Below are 27,728 nucleotides of genomic sequence, written 5' to 3' on the forward strand. Positions count from 1 at the left end.
AGGTGACCTTACAGAAAGCCTGAGGCTATCTGTCTGATACCATCTTTCTCCTCTTCTTCTTTTTCTCCTTTCCTCTTGTCTAAAAGGAAGTAGGGTCACTCTTCTCATTAAGAAGAACTTCTCCATCTGTGTGCTGGATAAAGCCACCCCTTCCTCTTCCCTAGTGGTTTTCAAACTTTGGCATACATCATAATTCTTAGACAGTCTGTTGAAATACAGATTCCTGAGTTTCAACTCCAGAGTTTCTGATTCAGTAGGTCTGAGGTGGGGCCTTGGAATATGCATTTCCAACAAGTATACAACTGATGCTGATGGTGCTGGTCAGGGGGTCACACTTTGAGAAGCCCTGATCTAGATCTTTGCCTCATCAAATATCTCCCTTTCTTGTCTCCACTTCTTTCTTCTTTCTTGGCTGTACTGGCTTGCCTGATCACCTGCTCAACTATTCCACCTCAGCTTCCCCTTAGCACACAAACAACTTCTCTCCCTTTGCCACCAACATTCTTATGGGAGTGGACACTCCCATTGCTTCACCTGCCCTTATGATATGACCTTTCTTCCAACAGTCACTGAACTACTTTGCAATCTGCCTGACCTACCTTCAGTAATCTGCAGCAGCCAACCACACTCTCCTTGAAATGCTTTCTTGGACTTCTTCCATTAAGAAGTGGTATTATACCATACCACCCTGAGCCATCAGCCTTGCTCTCCAGTCCCTTCTTAGTATCCCTTTCTGGCTCTTTTTACTACTCCTGACACACAGACATTTTCTAAGATTCTGTCCTTGGCCATCTTCTCTTCTGACTTTCCAATTCCCATAGTTATGTTCTGATCACTTGATTTTGATCTCCAAATCTTCTAGCACAATATTTTTCTGAGATCTGAACTTTTATTTCTAACCTCTTGTAGTTACTGTCACATATCTGTTCTACTGCCACCTCAAAGGTAAATTGCCAAACGGCTATCTCTTACTCTGCCTCTATTTTACATTCTACATACAGTCACTTCTCTGGAATGACCCCGTATTTGCTCACCATTTTCCACTCTCATTCAGGCCAGGCCTCCCTCTTTTTCTCTCTCTGGTACTACTGAAATGGCTTTTTTTTAAAAAAAACAAAAGACATGTTGTATTGTGAAATAAGACACAGTAAACCACATGGAATAAGTACATGCCTTAATTATTATCAGGCAAACACCCTTCTAACCACCACCCAGATTAAGAAATAGAAAATCCATACAGAAGATCAATGAAACCAAGAGTTGGTTCTCAAAAAAAAAAAAAAAAAAAAAAGATAGACCCCCTAGCTATCTTAACAAAGAAAAAGAAATAAAAGATTCAAATAAGCACAATCAGAAACAACATAGGTGACATTACAACTGATGCCACAGAAATATAAAAGATCCTCAGAGACTACAATGAACAACTCTATGCATACAAATGAGAAAATCTAGAGGAAATGGATACATTCCTGGAAGCACACAGTCTCCCAAGATCGAATCAGGAAGAGATGGGAACCCTGCATAGACCAACATCAACTTCTGAAATTAAGTCAGTAATAACCTACAACAAAAAAAAAGCCCTGGACCAGATGGATTCACAGCTGAATTCTGCCAGAAATACAAAGAAGAACTGATACTAATCCTACTGAAACTATTCCAAAAAATTGAGGAGGAGGGGCTCCTCCCTAACTCATTCTATGAAGCCAGCATCAGCCTGATACCAATCTCTGGCAAAGACACAATGATAAAAGGAAACTTCAGACCAATATCCTTCACGACCATAGACACAGAAATCCTCAACAAAATACTAGCAAATTGAATCTAGCAGCAGATCAAAAAGTTAATACCCCATGATCAAGTAGGCTTTATTCCTGGGATGCAAGGCTGGCGCAACATACACAAAACAGCCGGGTGCACTGGATCACACCTGTAATCCCAGCACTTTGGGAGGCTGAGGCAGGAGGATTTCTTGGGTCCATGAGTTCAAGACCAGGCTGGGCAGCAAAATTAGACCCTGTCTCTACAAAAAAATAAAAAAAAAAATAGCCTGGTGTGGTGGCACACACCTATAGTCCCATCTACTTGGGAGGCTGAGGAAGGAGGATTGCTTGACCCCGGGAGGTTGAGGCTGCTGTGAGCCATGGTCACACCACTGCACTCCAGCCTGGGTGACAGAGTAAAACCCTGTCTCTAAAAACAAACAAGCATATGTAAATCAATAAATGTGGTTCACCACATAAACAGAATCAAAAGCAAAAACCATATGATCATCTAAATAGATGTAGAAAAAGTTTTTGATAAACTCCAACATCCCTTCATGATAAAAAACTTCAACAGACTAAACATAGAAGGAACATACCTCAAAATAATAAGAGCCATCTATGACAAACCCATAGCCAACATCATCCTGAATGGGCAAAAGCTCAAACCATTTCCCTTGAGAACTGGAACAAGACAAGGATTCCCAGTCTCACAACTCTTATTCAATATAGTACTAGAAGTCCTAGGCAGAACAATTAGCAAAGAGAAAGAAATAAAAGGTATCCAAATAAAAAGTCAAACTATCTCTCTTTGCTGTTGATATGACTCTATACTTAGAAAATCCTAAAGACTCTGCCAAAAGGTTCCTAGAATTGATAAATGACTTTAGTAAAGTTTCAGGATACAAAATCAATGTACAACAATCAGTAGCATTTCTTTACACAATGTCCAGGCTGAGAGTGAAATCAGGAACACAATCCCACTTAAATTAGCCACAAAGAAAATCAAATACCTAGGAATACAGCTAACCAAGGAGGTAAAAGATCTCTGCAAGGAGAACTACAAAACATTGCTGAAAGAAATCGAAGACAACACAAATAAATGGAGAAAACTTCCAGGCTCATGGATTAGAAGAATCCATGTTGTAAAAATGGCCATACTGCCCAAAGCAATTTACAGGTTCAATGCCATTCCTATCAAACTACCAATGGCATTCTTCACAGAATTAGAAAAAGGCTATTTTAAAATTCATATGGAACCAAAAAAGAGTCCAAATAGCCAAAACAATCCTGAGCAAAAAGAACAAAGCCAGAGGTACCACACTATTGACTTCAAGCGATACTATAAAGCCATAGTCACCAAAACAGCTTGGTACTGGTATAAAAATAGACACATAGACCAATGGAACAGAATAGAAAGCTCAGAAATAAAGCCACACACCTACAACCATCTGATCTTCAACAAATCTGACAAAAACAAGCAAGGGGGAAAGGACACCCTGTTCAATAAATGGTGCTGAGATAACTGGCTAACCATACGCAGAAGAATAAAATTGGACCCCTACCTATCACCATATACAAAAATTAAATCGAAATGGATTACAGTTTTAAATGTAAGACCTCAAACTACAAAAATCCTGGAAAACAACCTAGGAAATACTCTCTTGACATTGGCCTTGGCAAATAATTTTTGGCTAAGTCTCCAACAGCAACTGCAACAAAAACGAAAATGGACAAGTGCGACCTGATTACATGAAAGAGCTTCTGTATATCAAAAGAAACTACCAACAGGGTAAATGGACAATCCCCAGAATGGGAGAACATATTTGTAAGCTATGCATCCAACAAAGGCATAATATCTAGAATCTCTAGGGAACTTAATAAGCAAAAAACAATAACCTCATTTAAAAAGGGCAAAGGACGTGAACAGACACTTCTCAAAAGAAGATACACCAAGTGGCCAACAAACATATAAAAAATGCCAGCATCACTAATTACCAGAGAAATGCAAATCAAAACCACAATGAGACACCACCTCACACCAGTCAGAATGGCTATTCTTAAAAGGTCAAGATACAACAGATGCTGGCGAGGCTGTGGAGAAAAGGGAACGCTTACACACTGTTGACAGGAATGTAAATTAGTCCAACCACTGTGGAAAGCTGTCTGAAAATTTCTCAAAGAACTTAAAACAGAGCAACCATTCGACCCAGCAATCCCATTACTGGGTATATACCCCAAAGAAAACAAATCATTCTACCAAAAAGGCACAGGAAACCAAATGCCACGTATTCTCAAGTATAAGTGGGAGCTAAACATTGAGCACACATGGATATAAATGTGTGTGAACAACAGACACTGAGGACTACTAGAGGGTGGGGGGTGGGTTTAAAAAGTACTTATCAGATACTATGCTCACTACCTCGGTGATGGGATCCGTACTCCAAATCCCAGCATCATGCAATATTCCCATCTGACAAATCTGCACATGTACTCCTTGTATCTTAAATAAAAGTTGAAAAAAAAAAAGAGATAGAACTTCTCTTGGAATCTTAGCAGTCCCTTCATGTGCTCTGTCCCATTCATCTCCCCCTTCACCCCAGTGTGATGATTTCTTAACTGGTCTTTCTGCCTCTAGCCTCTCTCTATTTATCACAAATAGCTAAATTTGCCTGGACACATCTTTTCTACTTCTACGTCTTATTTCCTCCCTGCTTTTTATACCTGGAATGCCCTCTTCAACTTCTTTCCTTTCATTATCTTTAATTTGCTAAATCACAGCTCAAGGGCCACCTCCTTCATGAAGCTTTCTCAGATCCTTCCACCTTGGATTGGCAGATCTCTTTAAACTCACATAGCATGGTTAACTCAATTAGAGCAGACTCTGTCTTGTAACTTGGTAGCTGGGGAAGTGTCCATCTCTTGTCTGGACTTCTTGAGCTTACTAAAGGCAGAAACCTCACCTTAATCTTTATAACCCATAAAAAGCCCATCATAGTACCTACACATAGCAGACACTAAATTATATTTCATTGCACTGAACTGAATAATACAAGTTGGACTAGAATAGCAACTTAGTAAAATATTTTAGGTAAAAAACTTTTATTCATTAGAAAAATCAATTCCATGCCCTTATTTAAAGAAGAATGTATGTAAGACTGATATAGCACTCACCTGCATACATGTACACACACACACACACACACACACACACGCACATAGAAAGCTAGACAATGCTATAAAGAGATCCCGGCAATACTTTTGGATCTCCATTTCTCATCTAGTCTGGAACTAGTATTTCTCAACTGGGATAGTCTTGAGGAGCAGGACAGTTCTTCATTGTGGTGAACTGTCCCTTGCATTGCAGAATATTTACAGTCGCTGCTCTTCCCAGTACTATAATAGCACTTAGCTATGGTGACAATAAAACAGAAATGTCCCATATGATTACAAACAGTGCAGAGGTGGACACACAGTCCACTTCTGGTTGAGAACTGTGGTTGGACTATCCCCTCAGGCCTGTCCACCTCCGATATGTGCTTCTTGTGGAATCCCAACACCTAAAAGCTGTGATGTAGACAAGAAACGAATCAGAATTACTTTCTTATCTATACAACTTTCTCCTTTCCACTGAGGTCACATCTTCACTAAGATGATACCATAGAAATTCAGAGTCCAACGTGGGGAGTAAAGCTCACACATGAGAGTAAAAAAATGCCTCTTCTAATGACAAACAGAGGCTATCCATGGATTCACTCTCACGCTTTCAGTTTACTCATCTGAGCAACAATCCAGGGATATAAAATGGGCTTCTCAAAGCATGCTCTGTGCTTCAGATATATTAGAACCACCTGAGAAGGTGATTGAACTGTCAGATTGTTCAAATGTCAGGTTGTTCAAATGAACCTCAACTCTATGGAGTTTGCTTCAGCAAGGTTTATGTGATGTCTGGAAACCTGTTTTTAAAATTAGCACCACAGGCGATGATGGGTCACGAACCACTTCGAAAATCTTGTTTCAGAAGATCTCTACCTATATGAATTTACATTTAGAATATTCTTTTTAAAATTTTTTAAGAGAGGGGATCTTGCCGTGTTGCCCAGGCTGGAGTACTGTGGCTATTCACAGGCATGTTGATGGCACACTACAGCTTTGAACTCCTGGCCTCAAGCAATCCTCCTGCCTCAGCGTCTGTAGTAGCTGGGACTACAGGCACACGCCACTGCACCTGGCTAGAACATTCTTTAGCCACAGGCCTAGGCTTTTTAGTCCCAAGCATTTAAAGAAAGTGCCACTCCAGAGAAGTAACAGTTCCCCTGAAGACAGACTTGATTAAGAACACTTCCCTTATCTCAGAGAAGGAAGCAACATCACAGATTAACCAAAACAGGATTTCACAAATATAAATTCCTTGAAACAGATTATCTGATCAACTTGGTTGATTTTATCATGAAACAAAATTATTTTACATTTCTGGATTAGGAATAAGGCTGGGAGAAAGGCGAGGGGGAAGTAAAATTAGGTCTCAATGAAATGTTTACCTCAGAAGACCTACAAGATTAATTCATTCCAGACAAAAGAGAGCTGGACTGTAAGTCAGGTCCTTTCCTTTCTTTATAAGTGCATAACATCTATAAAATAAGCAAGAAAATACAGTGAATGGAAGTGGCTTCAAAGAATGGAAATCTGAACAACTTTATTATTTATTTACTTACTTACTTATTTATTTATTTATTTTGAGACAGAGTCTTGCTCTGTCGCCTGGGCTGAAGTGCAGTGGTGCAATCTCCACTCACTGCAACCTCTGCCTCCCAGGTTCAAGCAATTCTCCTGCCTCAGCCTCCGAAGTAGCTGGGATTACAGGTGCCTGCTGCCACGCCTGGCTGATTTTTCTGTTTTTAGTAGAGGTGGGGCTTCACCATGTTGGCCAGGCAGGTCTTGAACTCCCAACTTTGTGATCCACCCACCTTGGCCTCCCAAAGTGCTGGGACTACAGGCATGAGCTACCACTCCCGGCAAGAAAATTTGAACAATTTTAAAGCAATGGAACACTGCAGAATTGAATGAGAAACTCTCAGAGAGAACTCTAGTTTGGTGGTTCCCACGTGAGGGCTCCAGACCAGACGTCAGAGTTACCTGTTAGAAATGCAAAACCCCAGGCCCGCCTCAGTCTCTCAGGGTGTGGGGATCAAGAATGTGTCATAACAAGCTCTACAAACGATTCTGAGAACAAAGTTTGAAAACTGTTGTTCCAGCTTATCACTTACATTTTTCTGGACTGACTTTAAAACTGATCCCAGCTCTGTGTTTTTGTTTGGAATTTAGCAGAAATGAACTTATTTCAGAGTCCAAAAGAGGGATATTTTCCTAACATTCAGACCCCCCTCACGTTGGGGACCAGTATATTCTGCACTGGTTAAAGAGGACTAGAAAAGGTTTCAAGACCTTGAAATGAAAGGTACTAATTATTTTACTAATTATATTTTCTGTTTCAAGTATCTCTGATCCTATGACAGCTGATTAACTTACATAGTAGCAAAACAAAGTGACAACAAAATATTAGAATGAATGGACTAGAAATTACAATTATATACCATCTCAGATGAAATCACAAAATTATTTATTGCTTTTTGGTGTTCTCATTTATTTTTCTTTCTTTTTTATGTTTTAAACTTACATACTTTCAAGTGCAGTGCATTTTCTAATGTAATTTAGTTCTTTCTTGCCACTATATCTCCAAATATCACATACAAAATAATGGGGTAAAAATTGTTCTGATCTAGAATTATGGTAGCAGTGTAGGGCAACCCGCTAAGAGGTGGTTCAAAAGACAAGAAAAACTTCCAAATCCTTTTAAATAGCTATTATGTCAGTGCTATTTAAAATCAGACAAAGATTGCACAATAAAGAAAATTCTGGACCAATTTTACTGATGAATATCAATGCAAGCAGCTCAGAAAACATCATATACTTTTTGGTAGAAAATTTAAAGTGGTTCAGCCAGTTTGAAAAATAGTCTGGCAGGTCCTCAAAAGGTTAAATATAGTTACCATGTGACCATATAAACCCAAGAGAAATGAAACTTGTCACAAAAATGTGTACACAAATGTTCATAGCAGCATTATCCAGAATAGAAAAAAAAAAAAAAAAAAGAAAAAGGAAACATCTCAAATGTCCATCAGCTGATGAGTGGATAAAGTGTGGTCTATCCATACAATGGAATAGTACCAAAAATGCCCTGATATATGCTACACATGAATAACCTTAAAAACACGATTTTAAGCGATAGATTCCAGATGTGCAAGACCACATATTATACAGTTCCATTTATGTGAAATGTCCAGAATAAGCAAAGGCATAGCAACAGAACATAGATTAGTGGTTGCCTAGCCCTGGAAGGGAGGAGGAGTGAGGAAGGGGCATGAGTATGAGGGCCTCCCCTTCTCTCCCCTCCCCTCCCCTCTCCTCTCCTCTTCTTTTCAATAGATGGGGTTTCACTATGTTGCCCAGGCTAATTTCAAACTCCCAGGCTGATTTCAAACTCCTGGGCTCAAGCAACCCTCCCACCTTGGCACCCCAAAGTGCTGGGATGATAGGTGTGAACCAGCACATCTGGCCAAGTATGAGCTTTCTTTTGGGGGTGATGAAAATATTCTAAAATGATTGTGATGCTTGCACAACTCTGTGAATACACTAAAAGCCATTTAATTATATATGCTTTCAGTGGGTGACTTGTATAGTAAGTGAATTATATCTCAATAAAGTTGTAATTTTTAAAAATCTCAGATAATTTGTTATTAGAACACAGAAGCGTATTAAAAGAAGAATTAAGACACTGTGACCAAGTAACTACTAGAAATGCAGGGATGTTTTAATATTAGGAAACCTTTTGATATAATTTGTCATAGTTACAAATAAAATAGGGAAAGCAATTTGAACATCTCCATAGATGCTGAAAAGGTATCTGCTAAAGTTCCATATTTACTTGTGATAACATCTCTTAAGAAATTTTAAGAAGATAAAAAATATCATATATATCTCAACTCAAAGGCTAATGCATACTTAGTGGTGAAAAATTAGTAGATTCCCAACAAAATCAGACTCAAAGATGCCTATTATTTAATAATCATGGTGGAAATTTTTATCCAATAAAATTATACAAGAGACAGAAAAAGGAGGTATGAGAATTAGAAAGAAGTTACAATTGTCATCATTTGCAGATGATGTGATTGTTTGGAAAACTCAAGAGGATAAACCTGCAAAATATTCAAAACAATAACCCACTGAGGTGACTAAACATTTACTATACCAAACCCCATAGTAAAACATAGTGGAAGTAGAAAATATAATGGAAGAAAAAATCCTATTTGTAAGACCAACAAAAAGTTTCTAAAAATAAGAGAAATAAAAATGCTAGTGAAACACCTTTAAAAACTTAAAAAGTGAACACCTGTTCTTGCATAGAAAGACTCCAAGTTTTTAAAATGTCAAGTCTTGGTAAATATGAAATATGAAAATATATTACAAAGTTATAGTGACAAAAATGCAGTTTGGTAGGGTTGTGCAAATAGACACAATCCACTTCTGAAAATTTGTTGTGTAGACACACTTGCAAATGTATAATTTATGTAAAGATGTGTCTCACTGAAGCAGCTTATAATAGCAAAATATTGAAAACAAACTAATGCCCATTATGAAGGTAAAAAATAAATGATTGTTTAACAATGATTTATCATGTGGCCATTCTCTAAAAAATTTTTTTAAGATTGTTCTATTTTTAAGTGAAGAACTCCTTTGAAAATAAAAATATTTTTATTGATATGTAACTTCTGTGATATAAAATTCTGTGAAGGGAGAAGGATTTCTCTCTTAAAACCAGAAGACATTTTCACAGAGAATACAGTAGTCTGACTTGCATACCTAGCTATCAATACAGAACCTGGCCTATTTTTGGTAGTGAGATTTTGACCTTGGTAAAAAGTAGAAGTGGGCAAATCTAAAGAATCAATACAATGTTATTCTAAAATAAAAGGCCTTAATTTTTAATTGACTGTAGTTTAAGAGGTCCCTAAAAATACAGCATCCTCCTATTTTAAAATCTGGCTCATTTTAATACAAAAAGGATAACTCTATCAAAATAGCTGAACTGGCTAACGTTCTTATGGGAGTTGGTGTCTTCAGTGCAAAACACTAAATAGTAGGGATATGAGCCCGTCTATAAGCTTGTTAAGCAAATCAACAGTGTTATGTTAGTAACAGAAAGTACACAAGATAATTTCATTTTGTCATAGCCAAGATAGCAGCAGAAGGAAACAGGAGTGTGGCATCTCTAGAATTCTCAGTGGTCTTCAGGATTCTGTTACTGTAATTCTAGCAAAACTCACTAACAGGTATATCTTATCAGAAAATTTCTTAAAGAGAGCCTTCAGCTTCCTTATCTCAGTTACCTTCTACTAACCTTCCTCTTCAACCTGACGAAGAACAGATGAGTGCCTACTCACACTGTCAGTTCGTCTAAGACACTACATGCGCATGCCTGAGAAGAGGCCAACACTGAAATGAAAGTCAGCTATCTGACGTAGAAACGGATGTCTGACTCTCTAGAGCTTGACTTTCCTCTACTAAAAATGGTTTGGTTCCATAAGCCTTATGGATTCATGTCTTTCAAAATGTTCTCTAAATACCAATTTTAAAAGCTTTCATACACCGAGGATAAAGTGCACTAATTGCTTCAGGGAGTACAAAAACATATTAAGCAGAATTCTTGCCTTCAAGAAAATGATCTGTTTCCCTCCCTAGGACATAAAATCCAAGAAGGCATGGCCTTTTCCATCTTGTTTACCACTCCATCTCTAGCATCTAGAATAGGACTTGGCAAACAGAAGGTGGTCAAAATATTCATCAACAAGTAGAAAAACCAGTGAACACGCAAACAAAGCCAACATGCTTTGAACAAAAAGAGACTATGCCATGTTCAACTGTGGTACTATTCTAAGGGCAGCAGAAATTAAAAAGATTAGGGTAGGCCGAGAAGGCAAGGGGAAAATGGCAGTGGAGCCATCCTAGACAGAAGGATTTAGATGGAGAAGAGGAGGGAAACAAGAATGGCAAAGACTAGAGATGGAGAGATCATATCTGTCGGAGGCAAGTGAGAAGGCCTCGGTGACCAAAAGAGGAGGCAGCAGCTAGATGAGATGTGGATATAAGGGCAGACTGCAGAAGGCCCAGGAAAATCAGCCACTGGATTCCACTTGGTCAGAACGTATCTTTCAAAAATCATTTTCCACATCCCCATTTTAACTTCTAAAGGAAACTGAGTCTCAGAGGAGGCATAAATCTTTAAAAAGCAATAGGGCAATGGGACCAATAACCAATCTTGGGGGCCCACATAAAGGTAAAGTTTGGGTTATAAAAAAAGTCTTAACATGAATTCCATAGTTTACTAAAATTCATGGTTTATCAAAGAATAATAAAGGTCATAAGCCTGAATTCACTAGCAACTTTCACACAAAGATACATACACTCTTAAGTGAAACTTACTTACATCATCACAGCAGGGTAAATTTAATAGATTTTTTAGTAACTGTCAACTAATATTAACCAGAGAATGATGCTATTCACTAATTCTGGAAGACCTAGAAATACGTAGACATCAAAAGCTCCAAATGGTTCTTTGTTAAACATTCACAATTTTGAAGACAGCTTCAGATAAACCCAACAATTGAGATACTGTAAATATCCTTGCTCTTTCATCAATCTCTAGCTATATTTAGTAGCATGGTTTCCTTTGTTCAAGAATTATTTTTGATAACTGCATATTTATATTCTCAAAAGCAGAGTACTTTGGACATATTTGTTAAGTGAATGGATGGCTGCATGGATGGACAACAAATAAACCAAATGACTGCATTAAGCTGAGATGTAATGAATATAATGCTTCATATATGTGGATCTTAGATGTAGCCAGGGCTAAGGCTTCCAGACTTTCACCAACATGTCTTTCACATTTAGTTATAATCAGACTATGACTAAAATGGATAGAGGGAGCAGGAAAGTTTGGTAGCTAAGAGAAGAGTTACTCTAGGCAAGGATGATGGTGCTTATGAGAGCAGAGGTGGATTGACTGTGAAGCTAATGAAGGTTCAGCATCAGAGCCTCTTGTAAGGCCCCTTCCAAGGCCCTGGGAGAAGTCCTAGTAGTGTGTTCACATGGTCATATATTTCTGTAAAATTTATCAAAGTAAGGTATAATAGAATTTATTCTTCCTAAGTGGGCTCTCAAAATAAGTTTCAGGCCCCACACAACCTCGGTCTGCCCCTGTGTAAGAGGTAGGAAGAGGTTGGTAGCAGGAGAAACGCTGGTAGTTACTGAGGACATCATTGGAGTAGTGGGAACAGGAGCTTGGGTGCCAGTCAAATTTCTGGGCAGCTTGTTTTTTTTTTTTTTAAATACCATTTCTTAGGCTCATAGTTCTCATATCACGACTTTCCTTTCAGCTTATACATCTGCTTTGCAAATGAAGTCACAAGAGACATTCAGCTGTTACAAACTTCATGTCAAGCTTTGAAGTGCTATTTAATAGCAGAAATATTTGGCTCACGTGTGGGCTTTACAACTATGGTAAATACCTCTTAGTTATCTGTCGCTATTGTTATTCCACACCTCCAATTTGGAGGAGAAATTCTGCATATGCATTGAGGCACTAAAAAAGATTATTGAACTCTATCTTAGCTCTTTTGTGAATGGCTTCCTTTTATTTCTTCTCTCATGGAACTAATACTTTCATCACATTGTACTGGTTATGGGTGGGAAAGCAGTGGATGGAAGGAGAATACTGATTATTACATCAGTGGTTGGCCGTTTCTCTTAGCTTCTTGACAGTTAAGTGATCAAGTCACTCCTTAATATAAGATCAAGGCATTTCAAGGACTAACTCATCTACCTGTTCTCTAGAAAGTGCTTTAGTAGACTTCGAACAAAATGCTTGCAGGGGTCAAAAGAAAAGAAACCGTATGAGATAAAGAGGACAAAAAACCCACCCTCATCTTGGAGGTTTCTATATGATTATTATTGACATGTAGTCTATATGTCCAGGTACATATCAGAACAATATATCTAGAAATAGCATTTTTGAGAACAGAAAAACAGAAACAAAGGCCATGTATTAAGCATTTGGTATATGTCCTTTGTTGAACAATGACATTTTGCTTGTTTATGTAACTTAATTATTTTATGAAGAGATGACAGAAAATACTATTGCACTCCATAAGTTAAACACTTGACATTTTTATTCCTCAAAATGCAACATTTTAGAAGTCTAGATATGTTTATTAATTAGTGATTATTAACACCCAGTAAACAACATCATGTCTTGTAAAAACACAATCTCTCTTCACAGCATGAAGCTGAAATCTATTATTCCCTGATTCCATATGCTGAAATACACTCAAATGGTCACGAATGACCTTAAACATTAAACAAATGTAAATGAGGACAACATAGAAAATGCACTTTTGATTGATAACTAAAAGACCAGGTTGAAAATCATGTCCAAAAATGAAGTCCTCTCCAGAAGGGTAAGGCTGTCTGCACTGTGAAGGAAAGGCTGTCCTAACAATGAGGACCCCACAGGTAATGTCAGACCCTTTCTCTTTCTCTCAACCTACCCCAGGTTTTCTGGGAAACAGAAGTGGTTTGTTCATTTATATGAGAAACACAGAACATGCTGTCCCCTGTGCCACCAGCCTACTCCCAACATTTTAAGCAGGATTTCAAAATACACATATGGACACTTCATTACATTCACCAATTAATATAAGAGAAAAAAATTATTGCTATTCCATAGCCTCACACCAGTATGTGTCATCACTTTGGTTTTTAAGCATTGTAGCTATTTTCGTGTCCGAAGCCAGCACACCAAGACCACTGGCCGCCGAGGCTGTACCGTGGGTGTGTCCAAGAGAAATCAGTCTGTAGGCTTTGTCTGTTAACGAGTAGTTTATATAACTAATTAAAAAAAAAATCAAACTGGGAAGTTGGGGTGGGAAAGTGTCTTCACCTTAGGGAAAATTCAAAATACCAAAGGATGACAGCTTCACAGTAATAAAGAAAACAATTAATTTAACAGAGAGTTATTCTAATGAAGTCTGTGGTTAAATGAATGAGAAAAAATGCACAAATACAGCTATTTCATGTGAAAACTATGAAATGATTACTCACTTCTCTAGATCCATTACCAACAGGGCAAAAATAAAATGTAGCATCACAGAACACACCATTGTTTTGGTTAAGAGCAAGCATTCCTCCTAGTTTGCATGAGAATTAACAGAATCTAAAAGTGAATGGACACCTAGACTATTTTAAAATCATGGAACAGAGCAGGGTTTCTCAGTGATGGCACTATTGACATTCTGGGCCAGATGTTTCTTTGTTGTATGGGGGTGTCCTAAGCAACATAGGATGTTCAGTGGAATCCCTGGTCGCTACCACTAGATGCCAGTAGCAACAGTCCCTGCTCTCCTACCAAGTCATGACAATAAAAGAATGTCTCCAGGGAATGCCAAAAGTACCCTTGGGGGCAAAACTGCTCCTAGGCTGAGACTCACTGGAAGAGAGCCATTTAAGGAGTTCCCAGGCCTGACTTCTCCCAACCTCATACTGTATAATCATAAATCAGCCCCAACCCAGTGTTTAATATACTTATCTTGTTTTCTCATCTATTAATTGGAGGTAATGAGAGTGTCTGTGTGCCTCATAGTATTCCAGTGAGCATTAAATGAGACAACACTTGTAAAGTGCTTAAAACACAGTGCCTGACACACAGTAGGTGCTCAATAAATGTTAGCTGTTATTATTTTTAATAACCATCCATAGTATCAAGAAAAGCAATTTCAATGGGAATTTTTTAATGCAGAAAGGTATCTTACCAGCTCGATATTTTCTGGGTCTTAAACACACCAGCCTTCTGATTCCTTGTGATGATGTCTTGCACATCTACAGGACACAGTTAAGAAAACATCTGCAGTGATTCTGAACTGACCAAAAAAAAAAAAAAAAAAAGGTCCAGAAACAGTTATCTTTTATTTATTGATTTTTTTTTGAGACAGGGTCTCACTCTGTTGCCCAGGCTGGAGTGCAGTGGCGTGATCTCGGCTCTCTGCACCCTCTACCTCCTGGGTTCCAGTGATCCTCCCACCTCAACCTCCCTAGTAACTGGGACTAAAGGCATGAGCCACCACACCTAGCTAATTTTTGTATCTTTAGTAGAGATGGGGCTTCACCATGTTGGCCAGGCTGGTCTTGAACTCCTGACCTCAGGTAATCCACCTGTCTCAGTTTCCCAAAACACTGGGATTACAGGTGTGAGCCACTGTGCCTGGCCGATCTTTTTATCATAGATGGGATGAGCACAGTGAAAGGAGAAGAGCTGTATGTGGTGTGTGAAGCAAGATGCTGACTTGCCACAGGCAAGCTCTTTTACTTCCCTGGGCTGCATTTTATCACCTGAGATGGATCATCATGGCAAGCCCCAGAGTTATGAGTGCTGGTGGGAAATGACTGTCCCATAGGTGCCATGTCCTACTTGCTTAAAAGGGCAAGGAGTCCAAAGGCAAGCCTCTCTGTCAGCAGGGAGGGCAATGTCAGTCTCCTGAGACTTTCCAGTGTGAAGTATTTCCAATCTCCTAAATGCTACTAGGGAGGGGTGGAGAGGAGCAGCAGGATGAGACTTGGGAGGAAGTGAGAAGAAAAAGATGAAGAAAATCTTGGAGAATATTTGAGAGAAAATGAATTACTGAAGAAAGTCAGTTGGGTGAAAAGTCCCCTGAAGAACTGTCTTTACAGACTTATGCTATGGCCTTTGGCATGGAAGGACTTGTACAAAAAAGCCACATTTATGGAAGACATGTTTCCAGGAGCTGGTTCATTACATCACCCAGCGCCATATTTACAAGGGCCCATTGGAAAAAATTGTCAGGTTTCAGCATGAGGAAAGGCTGGTCTGCAGATCAAGGGATGTTGCTTCCACTTCCCGGCACTGTAACTCTTAGAGTTGATCCTCTTTTTCTTTGCTCCAGCACCTGTGCAACTCAGAGCCAAATGTGTGGCCTAACTCCAACAACCACAAGAGACCCTGTTGCATATGTTTTCTCTACTGACCTCTATTCCTGGCTTCATCATATTTTCCTGGCTTTCCAATTTCCAACTGCCCTCACTTTCCCATTCATTTTATATGGTATATTCTATGTGTCACTGTAAGAAGCCTCAAAATCCCTCTTTTGGAATAAGGCAGGTTTAAATAAACAAGAAATAAAATAATTCCAGTGAAGGCTGCAAGTTGAACTAAATTGGGCCCATGGGGAGGACACCAAGCAGACAAGCGATGTTCTCCTATTGCTCAGAAAAACAAATTTCCTGAATGCTCAAAGCAAGCATTGACCAAGATCTCCCTGCAAAAACAGAGCCACAGGACTTTTTAACCCAAATCTCTGCTTGAACCACCAGGCACACCCATTTCTTCTCTGAGTGAATAAGCAGGTACTGTGATAGCTTTCTTCCCCCAGGGGTGGGTAGGAAAAATCAATTAGGTCTGCTAATGAAGGGCTTTGTTGAGGTTTACAAAAGTGCTATAATGCAGACTTTTTTTTTTCCTGGGTGAACTTTCCTGTATGCAAATTAAATACCGTTAAATTACATTCATTAAAAAAGTAAAAGAGACTAATTTGCCTACTTGTTTTGATTAACTAAAATGACACATCGGCCTACAGTTCTGTCTATTTCAGGAAGAAAGTATTTCAGGAAAGTCTTCTAAATGAAATGTCTTGCAGAAAAGGACAGCTGACATCTTTATTCTGAGAAGAACAAAATTAGTAAAGAGTCAACTGACAACTGTTTTTGATTAAGTTCCCCCACACTCTGGCCACACCCTCCTTAGAGTTTCCATGGCATCCAACCGCATGCCATAATGTGCCCAGTACACCTGTAGAGTCGTATGAGTACATGACTAATCTAGCAAGCAAAACATATTATTTTGTTAGTGGAGGTAATACTTTTTATAAAATAGTCTCAGGGAAGTTAAATTATATAACTCAGAAAACATATTAATAATTTTTAGTAAACATCTTAACACTATATACTTTTATACAATTTATAAACCTGTGACTCCAGGTGGTCAGGCTGAAGCAAACATATGTATTTATATTCTAGAAGCAATTTTTTAAATAAAAAAATCGGCAGCAGTATTTAGGCTGCTTTATTTTTAGAACTGGACGGGAAATAAGTTTTGTGGTTTAAGAGGTTTTTTTAAATATTAAAATGAGCATGAGAAGAAAAAATGTCAATAGTATATTAAAGTATTACCTAAAGAGACAAATTGAGATATCCTGCTCCCCACCCTTTACTTTAGGTCAGATTTTGATGGTTCTTCTGGATGGCACTGTGTCCAATAATAGATTTTATCATTCTTCTGTGTCACCTCAGGGTGATAAAGGAAATCCAATCACATTGAGTCAATATGTCCAGGATAGTGTTCAACACAACGGGCCAAATCGTGTTCTCTGAGCCACACCCACCTTCTGGAGGACTTCAGTGGGAGGGACTGGGTGCAAAGAAAGCCTTAATGTGATTTCTGATTAAATGAATACAGAGTAATTGCCTCCAATCCCCTTGTCTAGGCATCTGGACTTCCAGAGCTACAGGATATATGTTTGTGGCTAAAAAGAAACCAGAATTCTATCTCCAAGTTTTCTTCTCAAATAAAGCCCTGTTCAGAGGTAGGGCTCCATCTCGATTTTGTTTCAGTTGACTTTTATTCTTAAAAAATATTTTTATAAAATAGTAATTTAAACAAATTATATACATGTTACATGTATGTATCATATTGTTAAAAATATCAGCCTCCTCCTGCAATTAGCAATTATTTATCAGTAGTTATAGATACATTTTGAGAGTTGGCATGTTCTTTAAGCAAGAAAATATTTTAAAAATAATAACACTGTGATTCACAAAGCACCACTTTCTTGGTTTATGTTATCTTTATTTTCGCTGGAATACCAAAAATGAGGGTAGGAAACCATGAGATTATAATATAAACCCTATTCATTTTGATCTCTCAAGGTTTTTTTTTTTTAATGCTTAATGTGGCAATATTTGCTAATTTAAGGCTGCAAAATATTCTTAAATGTGCTTATTACTCACATGAATTGAGAAGATACCATAAAGGTACTGTAAACTCTGTTAGCAATGCCAATTGTTATGTTTATGGATGAGAGGCCTTAATTTCCAGAGCATGGTAAGGAAATGCAAGATGACGTTCACCAAATCATTTTAGTTTTTGGTGAACCAGAATGGTTTAAGTCGAAAAAACATAAGCTTTGAAGTCAAATGAACCTGGCTTCTAGTGCTGGTTCTGATACTTCGTGGCTGTGTGTCCTGGGGTAAATTAATCTCTCTGAGCTCCGTCTCTAAAACAGAAATAATGATACCTATTTGTTAGGTTTAATGGAGTATCACGTGTGATGGGCCTGGCACACAGTAGGTGCCCAATTCATGTCAATTCATTATCTTAGTGTATAATTCAGGCAAAGGCCTTGGTAGGATGAAGAGGCTGGTAAAGTAACTAACATGAGGTTTGGCAGTCATACTTTATTTTCTTTCCCTGCTGCTTAGAATTAATTACGTGAACCGGGCACAGTGGCTCACGCCTGTAATCCCAACACTTAGGGATGTGGGGGCAGGAGGAGGAGGATAGCTTGAGCCCAGAAGTTCAAGACTGCCTGGGCAACATAGCAAGACCTCATTCTCCACAAAAAGGAGAAGAAAAACAGTTAGAATTAATTATGTGAACATTTATACTGTAGAATTTAAATAACCAAAGTTATCAAAGAACTTCTGCCCTTCATGTGTATAAATGTATTCTAGCCAAGGCAAAATCTGTGTCCCACAAGGATAGGTACTAGATCTATCTTGTTTACTATTGTATCTTTAGCACCTGTAATGACATGCCATTAATATTGGTTGAATTAATTTTAATTTAATTCCAAAAAATACATATTTGTTGCGCTGCTACCCAATGTGAGGCACATAGAGTTTACTTATGACTCATCAGTAGATGGAAGTACAGCCAGCGTTGGAAGAAGAAGGCTGGACACAGGAAGATGGCCCGGTATTTCCGTGTTGTCAGCCATCTATGGTACAGGCTGCACAGCCCACACGAAGCTTCACTTATTAGTTGACTCAAGTCAGGGATTGTATTAAATAAAAATAATGGTAAACCAGGGGTGTCTCCTTTAAAAAGCACAGTGGATTTACCCATTTTTGGAGAATCCTAAGTTCAAGATCATGACCCACACTGTGCATACTATGGGGATAAGATGCTTACAGAGAAATGGGTCACCAAACATTGGAATTTTCTGCGTAGAACTGCTAGATGTTTACTAAGGCAGGGTGCTTGTGCTGGGCACATTAATGATTGTAGCCAGAGAGGGTTACTCACCTTCAGGAGTTCTACTTTTATTCATTATGATTTAGAAGAGGCTTAGCATCAATAATAACTCAGTATACCATGTCTCTCTCCTATTCCTAGGTCACTGTTATCACAAGCTACAAACCTTATGGAGTAATTATTATATGTGGGCAGTTGAAGATTTCTTTCTTGACACTAAAGGGGCATTGCCAAAAAAAAAGAAAAGGAACATGTTTCACACTATTTTAGAATAAATTTGAGAACTGGACAAACCAAATGATCCCATTTCTAATTTATCCTTTGTTCTCTTGGGATACAGATAAAATGGCATCTGTAGGGAAGAGCAGCTCTCAGGTGTGGAGGCTTTGAGTTCGTAGACTCAGCAATGCAATTTAAGGACCAAGGAGACCTTAGGGAAAACTACCCATGAATCTAAGAAAATATTTGTGACTTAAAAATATTTACCTCAAGTCTTAATATCTTTCCAGATATCTCTGTTTAATAAATCTCAAATCAACATCTAGCTTTTCAGAGTCAAGTTGGAAAACTCAAGAAGACATAGGCAATCCATTTGATACATTTTAGGGAGATAATAAATAAACTCAAAACTGGTTGACATGCTTCTGTGATATAAAGATTCAGAACCAATCCATTCATTGCCTCACATACTAAAACAAATAGAAATAATATAAAATTAAAAGGAAATATCAGGAAATGCTGTTTTTTTTTTTAAAAAGGCAAAAATCAGAATCTTAGAAGCTTAAGAGACTAAGAAGATTCAGTTGGATTCATTAAATTCAGAAGCCAAGAACAACAAAAATAATTTTTAAAATGATAAGAATAATATACAGACCAATACTCAGATGCGATATGCCATTGCCAGGTCGATTTTCAATTACATTTCACTGATGTATTCATTTGTTTCTTAATGTGCTCATCTTGCCCATTAAGAATAATTAGCAGCTTTACTAAGAGATTTTCTGGCTTCTGGCAATGTTTCTCCCCCTTTTTTTGTTGACATCCACTTTTACTTTTTAGAAAGTAATTTTTGAATAATATCCTACAACTGCTATATAATTTAGACTTCCTAAAATTTTAAAGGAAAGATGTAAACAGTAATTTTTAAATAAGTTTGTTTCAATCTATATGCATCAATAGTATGTGATTCAGTGAATTAGTTATTCTTACAGAAAGTGGGCATGCAAATAGAAAAAAAAATCATTCATATTAACCTCAGTCAGTAAAACAGATGACAACGAATGCCAATTGTAAGCTCTGTTAGCAAATCAAGAATAACGTTAGTATTAAAAGCAGGAAAAACACATTGCCGATTTTAAGGCTTTATGCATGCTTTTTCTCTTAATTAAAAAAAATTAGATCTAGTTACAACAGAAAAAGGCATACAAACATAGAACAACTGCATGGTAAAAACTGAACTCCATCAGGAAAGTCCTAAGAGATGAAATAAAACACACTACCAATTTTGGTCTGCATCCTGAAAAGACCTACTTTATCTACTTTGTAAAGTTCTTCCCCTCCTGCCCTTTGGCACCCCGCTATATTAAACCCATTGTAAAACCCAGCACAATAAAGCACTCTCAGGGCTGAGCTTCTGAGGACCAAATGTTAAAAATCCATTTTCTTGGGAGGGGGCTGTACCAATCATTTCTTTGAAAGGCCGGCAGAATGAATACAGAATCTGAGATTTCCTCTCTGATTTCAAAAGCTGGCATAGCATCTTTGTTGTTTAAAGCAAAGGTGTGTTAATTAATGACATTAGCATTGCTTCCCTTCTTTGGGAGCTCTGTAGTTTAGCTCAATAATAATTTTAGAACAATTAGATTTACATACTGACTACAGATGTTTCCCATAGTTTGATAAAAGTTCTAATTGGTTTCTGATGCTATTAAATAAGACACCTGCTGACTTGAAAAAAACCTTAGGTTACTGGGCCCAAGCTGAAAGTTTCTGTGGCTAAAATAATCTTCTCTTGTCCAATAATCCTGCTCCGCTGGGGCTGAGCTGGCATACCTGAGCTTCCTCTTGCTCTGTATTCCCTGACATAAGGAGGAGGAGCACAGTGAAATGATACATGGATACATGCACGAAATAACTCAGAATAAAGCAGAGTGAATGAAACAACATCCGCTCATCTTCAGGAATATTTTGAAAAACTTGAGACAGTCTCAAGAACGTGATTAAAATCCTGCATTTTAAAAAAGGAAGCACCTTTTGTGATCTCTTTCCCTTGTGTGAAAGGCCAAGATTGTGATTGGCTGTTTTTCCTTCCTGAATTTTTTTTTAAGTCTGTCAGGCAATTAGCTGGGTGGGGCTCTGTAGAGCATACAAGTGTTACTGAACAATATTAGCTACTGTGCTTCTCGTTCCTCCTTTCTCCTGTTTGAGCAGCTTGATGAAGCTGCTGCATATTTTGAAAAAATCATATGGCAGAAGTCGAAAAAGAAAATCAGAAATAGATTGTATGTAAGACGCCACAGAAATCAAAACTGCTTTGGCAGTTTAGGAGCTTAAAATTCAAATAAGTAGATCATCTCCCTCATAATGTAAATGTAAGGCACACCAAAAAAAAAAAAAAAATCCAAAGCAAATCTATCTTCCACTTTTCCTCTCAGTTTCTAACAGCTGTTAACTGCCCCTGAACAAATCAGCTAGACTGCTAAAGTAGCTACATTTATGCTTGCTTTCTTAAAGTACAGTTCGCAATTTCATGAACTCTGTGTACATATTAGGAAAGCATAATCTAATGGAGTTTGAACTGTAATAGCATAGCAGAAAAATAGAGATAGCTTGTATAATCCTAAATAAAATCCTAAATAAAAGGAAATAATGAAGAACTGACAGCTGTTCCAGTGGGGGATATAGGTACCCTCAGCAATTAGAGCAGGCACAATATTACACAGTACATACAATATCAAGTGCATGAATGTAATAACAAACATGAAGCTGGAAGTTAATATTTGCCAGCAATATCCAAATACAATAAATACCAAATAATTTATTTTAATTCCAATGGAAATAAAAGAACAAGAATGCTTGAAAATTATTATGAAACAAATTTTCTTATTGCCTTGGGAGGTCCACAAAACATAGGCTCCTTTAATGAGAGATGTCTATAAAAATCTATGGAAAGAAAAAAACCCACGGAGTCGTATGCAAGGAATTCATATATTTCTACTTTTTCTTAATTACTTATCATGTATGTAGGGGGGAAACTCTCTTTTAATACCCCATGCTGTCTTTCTTTATATCAATTGTTACTCAGCCGGGAAAAAGGAATGAGCACAACAAACCCGTTTTCTATCTGAATAAGGATACTTCTGATGGCCTTTTCATTCCCATCAGTTAACAGAACTTCTTTGACATCTGCAGAAATAGCAACCTGAAAAAAAAAGGGAGCACAGCAAACAATGAGCAAATATGCTTGTCTGTGTGGAAGTGAAGACAGGAGTGACAAGCCTTCAGTATCATGCTTCCTCACCTATTTCTCTGTAACAATCTTCAATCTTTTTTCATTTTATGTCTGCATTATTTTAATCATTCAATCAAATCAGTCAATACTTTTATCATTCCATTTGCGGGAGCCTCTATCTTGCTATCATTCTGTTCGGTAATTGCATTGTGACAGCGGATGATGGTATTCTGAGAGGCTTTCATTTGTGGGCTTCTGTTTATCTAGTAGAGCCATCATACAAGGCTGTCACTCTGCCTTTCAGCTTGCTTCTGTCTGACTGCCTGATGCCCTTCATATAACTTTGCATTGCAGGCAGATGGCTTTGTGAGGGTAATTTTTTTGTGAGCTTTGACATGCTCGCACACTGGGCTGTAACCTCGACACATTGTATAAGAGCGACAGGTTTGTCAAATGCCAATCAGTGTAACAATATGCTTTTATTTGTAGAGACATAAAAACTTGTCTAATGCACTGTGCTGCTACATAATATCTCCTGAATACATGACTCAGAACCCAGAGAATGGGGAACGACGTTCCTGAATGGCCAATCTAATTCAAAAGAATCTAATTACTGAGCGCTCTGGATCATGTTTGTTGGTGTAATAATGCAGGCAAAACATTAGCAGCTATATCATGGTGCTCCAACTGTGATTCGCCGGGCTATTCCTGTATCTTAGCAAATGGGACTATAATCTGAAAAAAAAAAAAAAAAAATGCTTTCGCTATGGCAAAGAAAGACTGTGCGAGGCCTGGAATGTCACAACAAGCAATATTGACTACACTGAGGTAAAATGTTTCTGCTCATCGAGGCAACCATAAAATCAATATGATCCGAAAGTAAGTCAATCTAGAAGGTCTCTCAAGACCCGGCAGCTTGACCGCAGCTGATGCTGTTGACGGTTCTCTGACCCAGCAGTTGGAGGCCCTGGAACATTTTTCCTTTTGTTCCTCCCTCTGAATGGGATTGGAATGGAGAAAAGACCTACCATGAGCCCAGCCAAGCATGTCATGCCACCCCCTAGCTCACACACAGCAAGGGCCCTGAAAGAGAGAAAAGAAATGGTAGAACCCATACAAATTAGATGAAAATGGTCAGAGAGAGATATATGTTACAAGAACAAATTGCCATCTGCAGTAAGAACGGCGCTACCAGGAAGTTGTAGAGACATGACTAGGCTACCTCATGTCGTTTTGCGTTTTAAAAATAATTATGAAATAGAAAAGTCACAAAGCAGGCAAATCAGTGGGGGTTCCCTCATTAGTGTTCACTGCAACATTACCACCGCTGAGCTGAAAAATCTGAGAAGGTTCCCTTTTTTTCCCTTGTCAATGGCGCTGTCTTTTAGAACTAAACTAGCTAGAGTAGCGAAAGATAATTGTTAGGAAAGGATAACACTGTTAATCCACATTCATTCCTTCAAAAACAGTTAGACAAGTAAATGAAGAATATATATGAGTGTGTATATACCTATATTATAGTTACATACAAACAACACACACAAAATAAATAGATGCAATCCTGAATTAAAAAAAAAAAATTCTTAAACAAACTGAAACATTTTGGAAAGCTGAACAGTCCCCATAAAGAACAATTACACAAAGAGCATTTAGCAATTAACACTTAAATCACAATTGACCCCAACACAACACAGTGAATAAACAATGCAGGGACATAATATGGTTAAGCCAGCAAACCCAGGCTAAAGTAATGACTGGGCTCTGACTTCACAGCTCAAAAGTAAAGCAGCTCAGAGTTAAAGCTGACAGTCTAGGGTGGCACTCTGCACTTACCTTCCCCTTTGTGCCTAAATATCAGCCCTCAACGTGTGACATTCTCGCCCTGGCCCACTGCTCGCTGATTGGAGCTCCAGTCAAGCTTAAGCACAGCAAGATGAGCAAATGCCAGACTTTCAGGGCAGCTCTGCAGCCCACATTCAAAATTGCCCTATTCTTATTTATATGCTTAGACTCTTAGGATTGTTTCCTCTTCCCAGTTTGGGAAGTTTATTACACCAAGAGGAGAAAAAAAGCAAAATTAAAAGGGAGGGAGAGGTGGGAAGAGGGGGAAAGGAAGGAGAAGAAGCCAAGCAAGGACATTAATATTTCAAAACACACTTAATGAATGTTTGGTTGTTCAAAGCAATTATAGACTGGTTGGTAAATATGGACCCATAGAGCTTAAAAAAATACATATTATTGACCCAATCTTGTAAGTACATACGGTTAAAACACACGCTATGATCACTAGTGGCTTATCTGGAATCATAATGAGCTATTCAGGAAGTATATATTGAATGACTTTTATAAAATGAGAATTAAAATGAAAAACCTATATTTTCTGGGTCTATGAAACATCTTTAGAATTTTCAGATAAAGTTTTTTTTTTTTTCCTAAATTCCATCCATGGGTTTGATCTGCAATGCATACTAACAGTTGAAAACATGTATTTCCGTAGCATGAATCCATAATGGTAATTTATAGTTCACAAATACATATTGTTAGATATATAAAAATACCTTTAAAACCAGGGGTGGGATGGCATCTTTAAATAATAGCTGTGAGGTATTTATTTATCAGACATTCTGTAGTGACTTCCCCGGCAGAAGTTTAAAGAATGTTTTTTTTTGTTTTTTTTTTTTTTTTTTTGACCTTCACAATCAGTAAGGATTGATTGGAGCTTCACTTTTGTTTCCCCCAAATCAAAGTGAAATAAAATGCCTTGAGTGGAAATCAAAAGCCTTTGACATATAGCAAAAATCTTGCTGTGCAATATTAGTACCCAAGGCAATTCAGATTTCACTTGAGAAGCAACATGTGTTCACTGTGAACTTTTTCCCCTTTCTTTCTGTTTTCCTTCTCTTCCTTTCTGTTTTCCTTTTTTAAATTTTTTCCTAACAATTTAATTTGAAGAATGTAATCACGGCAATTTTTAATATGTTGATTCAATATCCATCATGGGCTAAAAAATATCTTAAGTGCAGCTCTGTACCTGAATATATTATTGTGCTTGAGGCAGTAGTAAGCCAAAACCTCTTCAGATGGCCAGATGCCTAGAAAACACAAGAGGATAAACCTTATTATAGAAGTCATTCTTTTAAGAAATGGCTTTTAAAAATAATGTTCAGTACAAGCTATTTCAACTTGAATCAAACAACACTGTTATTACTTATAATATGTCATGTCACGAGTATCTTTTGTTGTTGTTATTTTTATAGTGGTGAGATTTATAACTCTTTCCCCAAGGATAATAGAAAAATATCCTAAATGAATTATACTAAATTTTGATCACAAGACAGCCAAAACAGTAACAACCAAAATCACAAATATCAAAAGTTAAATTCTGATGGTACTTCACATAGATCTTCATCTTGTACACATAAAATTAATTAGTATCAGTTGAAGACTTACTTATATATGCAGCCCATATTAGGCAAAAGTAAATGGGACGATCACACACAGGAGTAAACAAAACCACTGAAGTCACTATACTTTTTTTGTTTGATTCCATGCTAATATTCTTAAACATGTACAATTCTGTCTTTTTTTTTTTAGACACAGTCTCGCTCTATCGCCAGGCTGGAGTGCAGGGGCGAGATCTCGGCTCACTCTAAAGTCCACCTCCTGGATTCAAGTGATTCTCCTGCCTCAGCCTCCTGGGTAGCTGAGATTACAGGTGCATGCCACCATGCCCAGCTAATTTTTGTATTTTCAGTAGAGACGTGGTTTCACCATGTTGGTCAAGCTGGTCTCGAACTCCTGACCTCGTGATCTGCCCACCTCAGCCTCCCAAAGTGCTGGGATTACAAGTGTGAGCTACCGTGCCTGGCCACAATTATGTCTTTCTTCAGTTAAATAAAATCAAACTGGAGTATAAGATTAAGAAATTTTAATTTCACCAACTTTGGTACATCTTTAAATTTAACAATAATTCTACCTGCTAAATTGCATGGATGGGCATTTTCTAAAATTATCATCCATAAATCACTGATTTCAAATACTTAGTCTTCATGAATGGATATGAATTGCTTAAAGAGAAGACAAACGTGCTTGGAAATTATAGTTTCTAGTTGTTATCACAGGACGGTAGGATTATAAGTGTTTTTAATTTTTTTCTTTATGCTTTTTTGTATTTTCCAAAATTTTTATAATAAACATATATTACCCTTATAATTAGAATAAACTGTAACCTTATAAAAATTATGTTTTGCCCCAATTAATCAGACTCAACGATCAGGCAGAGCACCAGGCATCTTGCACTTCCTGAGGCTGAGAGCACCATGCAGTCCTGGGAACGGGTGGCAAGTGTTCTCTGACTCGATACCAAGCGCTCTGCTGATGGGTCTTAATGCAAGGTTGAAACAGCTAAAAAAGGCTTTCCCCTAGATGAACCTCCAACTTTGAGGAGTAAGAAATCCAAACATTTCAGAGAAGAGGATGTCAAAGAAATGTTAAGTAAACTCCTAAGAGATTTAGGGGGTAAATATATAAACAGCAAAGAGGTGTCTCCATAGAGCATTTGTTGCAGGGAAGCCCAGTCAGGTGTACACACCACCTCAGCCTCTCTGGCATTTCTAGTAGGAATGACAGCTTGGGAGAAAAACAAGGAAAACCAGCAAGAAGTGTTTGGAGTCATATTTAAGAGGAAAGTCAGAGAGGCAGTGGAGTGTGGTAGATAAGATCACAGATATTTTGGAACCAGACTTATTGGGCTCCAGTGCCAGCTCTGCCATTCCCTTGTGGAGTGACCTTGGACAGGTTACTTAACCTCCCTATCCCTCATGCTCTTCATTTGTAAAATATCATTGCAGTATTGTCAACCTCACAGGATTGGCCTGAGAGTTAGATGAGTAAAATACATGCCTATGTTTAGAATGGTTCCTAACACATAATAAGCTCAAAGAAAAAGAAAGCGTTGTTAATGTTATCCTCCAACAAAGAGGGATGGAAGAGTGGAAGAGAGAATATGTGAATCCAAAATTATTATCCCAATAGCCAAAAAAAATAGAAAACCATTTTGACCTGTTACCCCAAATCC

At 37.9% G+C, this 27,728-nt stretch overlaps 1 protein-coding gene across 3 annotated transcripts in view; it reads right to left on the bottom strand.

Moving 5' to 3' along the window:
- CAMKMT (calmodulin-lysine N-methyltransferase) overlaps nucleotides 1-27,728 on the bottom strand; it is a 420,894-nt gene that overhangs the window by 41,946 nt on the left and 351,220 nt on the right. For all 3 annotated transcript variants that reach the window (XM_032177969.2, XM_058429111.1, XM_058429110.1), the window contains 4 exons: nucleotides 25,683-25,743; nucleotides 23,680-23,734; nucleotides 22,558-22,621; nucleotides 14,687-14,753 (listed from right to left, as the gene is read on the bottom strand). In XM_032177969.2, the coding sequence (XP_032033860.1) occupies nucleotides 14,687-14,753; nucleotides 22,558-22,621; nucleotides 23,680-23,734; nucleotides 25,683-25,743 (247 nt within the window). The remainder of the gene's footprint in view (nucleotides 1-14,686; nucleotides 14,754-22,557; nucleotides 22,622-23,679; nucleotides 23,735-25,682; nucleotides 25,744-27,728) is intronic.

This window comes from Hylobates moloch, unplaced genomic scaffold, assembly GCF_009828535.3.
Source record: "Hylobates moloch isolate HMO894 unplaced genomic scaffold, HMol_V3 SCAFFOLD_15, whole genome shotgun sequence".
Classification (NCBI taxonomy): Eukaryota; Metazoa; Chordata; class Mammalia; order Primates; family Hylobatidae; genus Hylobates; species Hylobates moloch.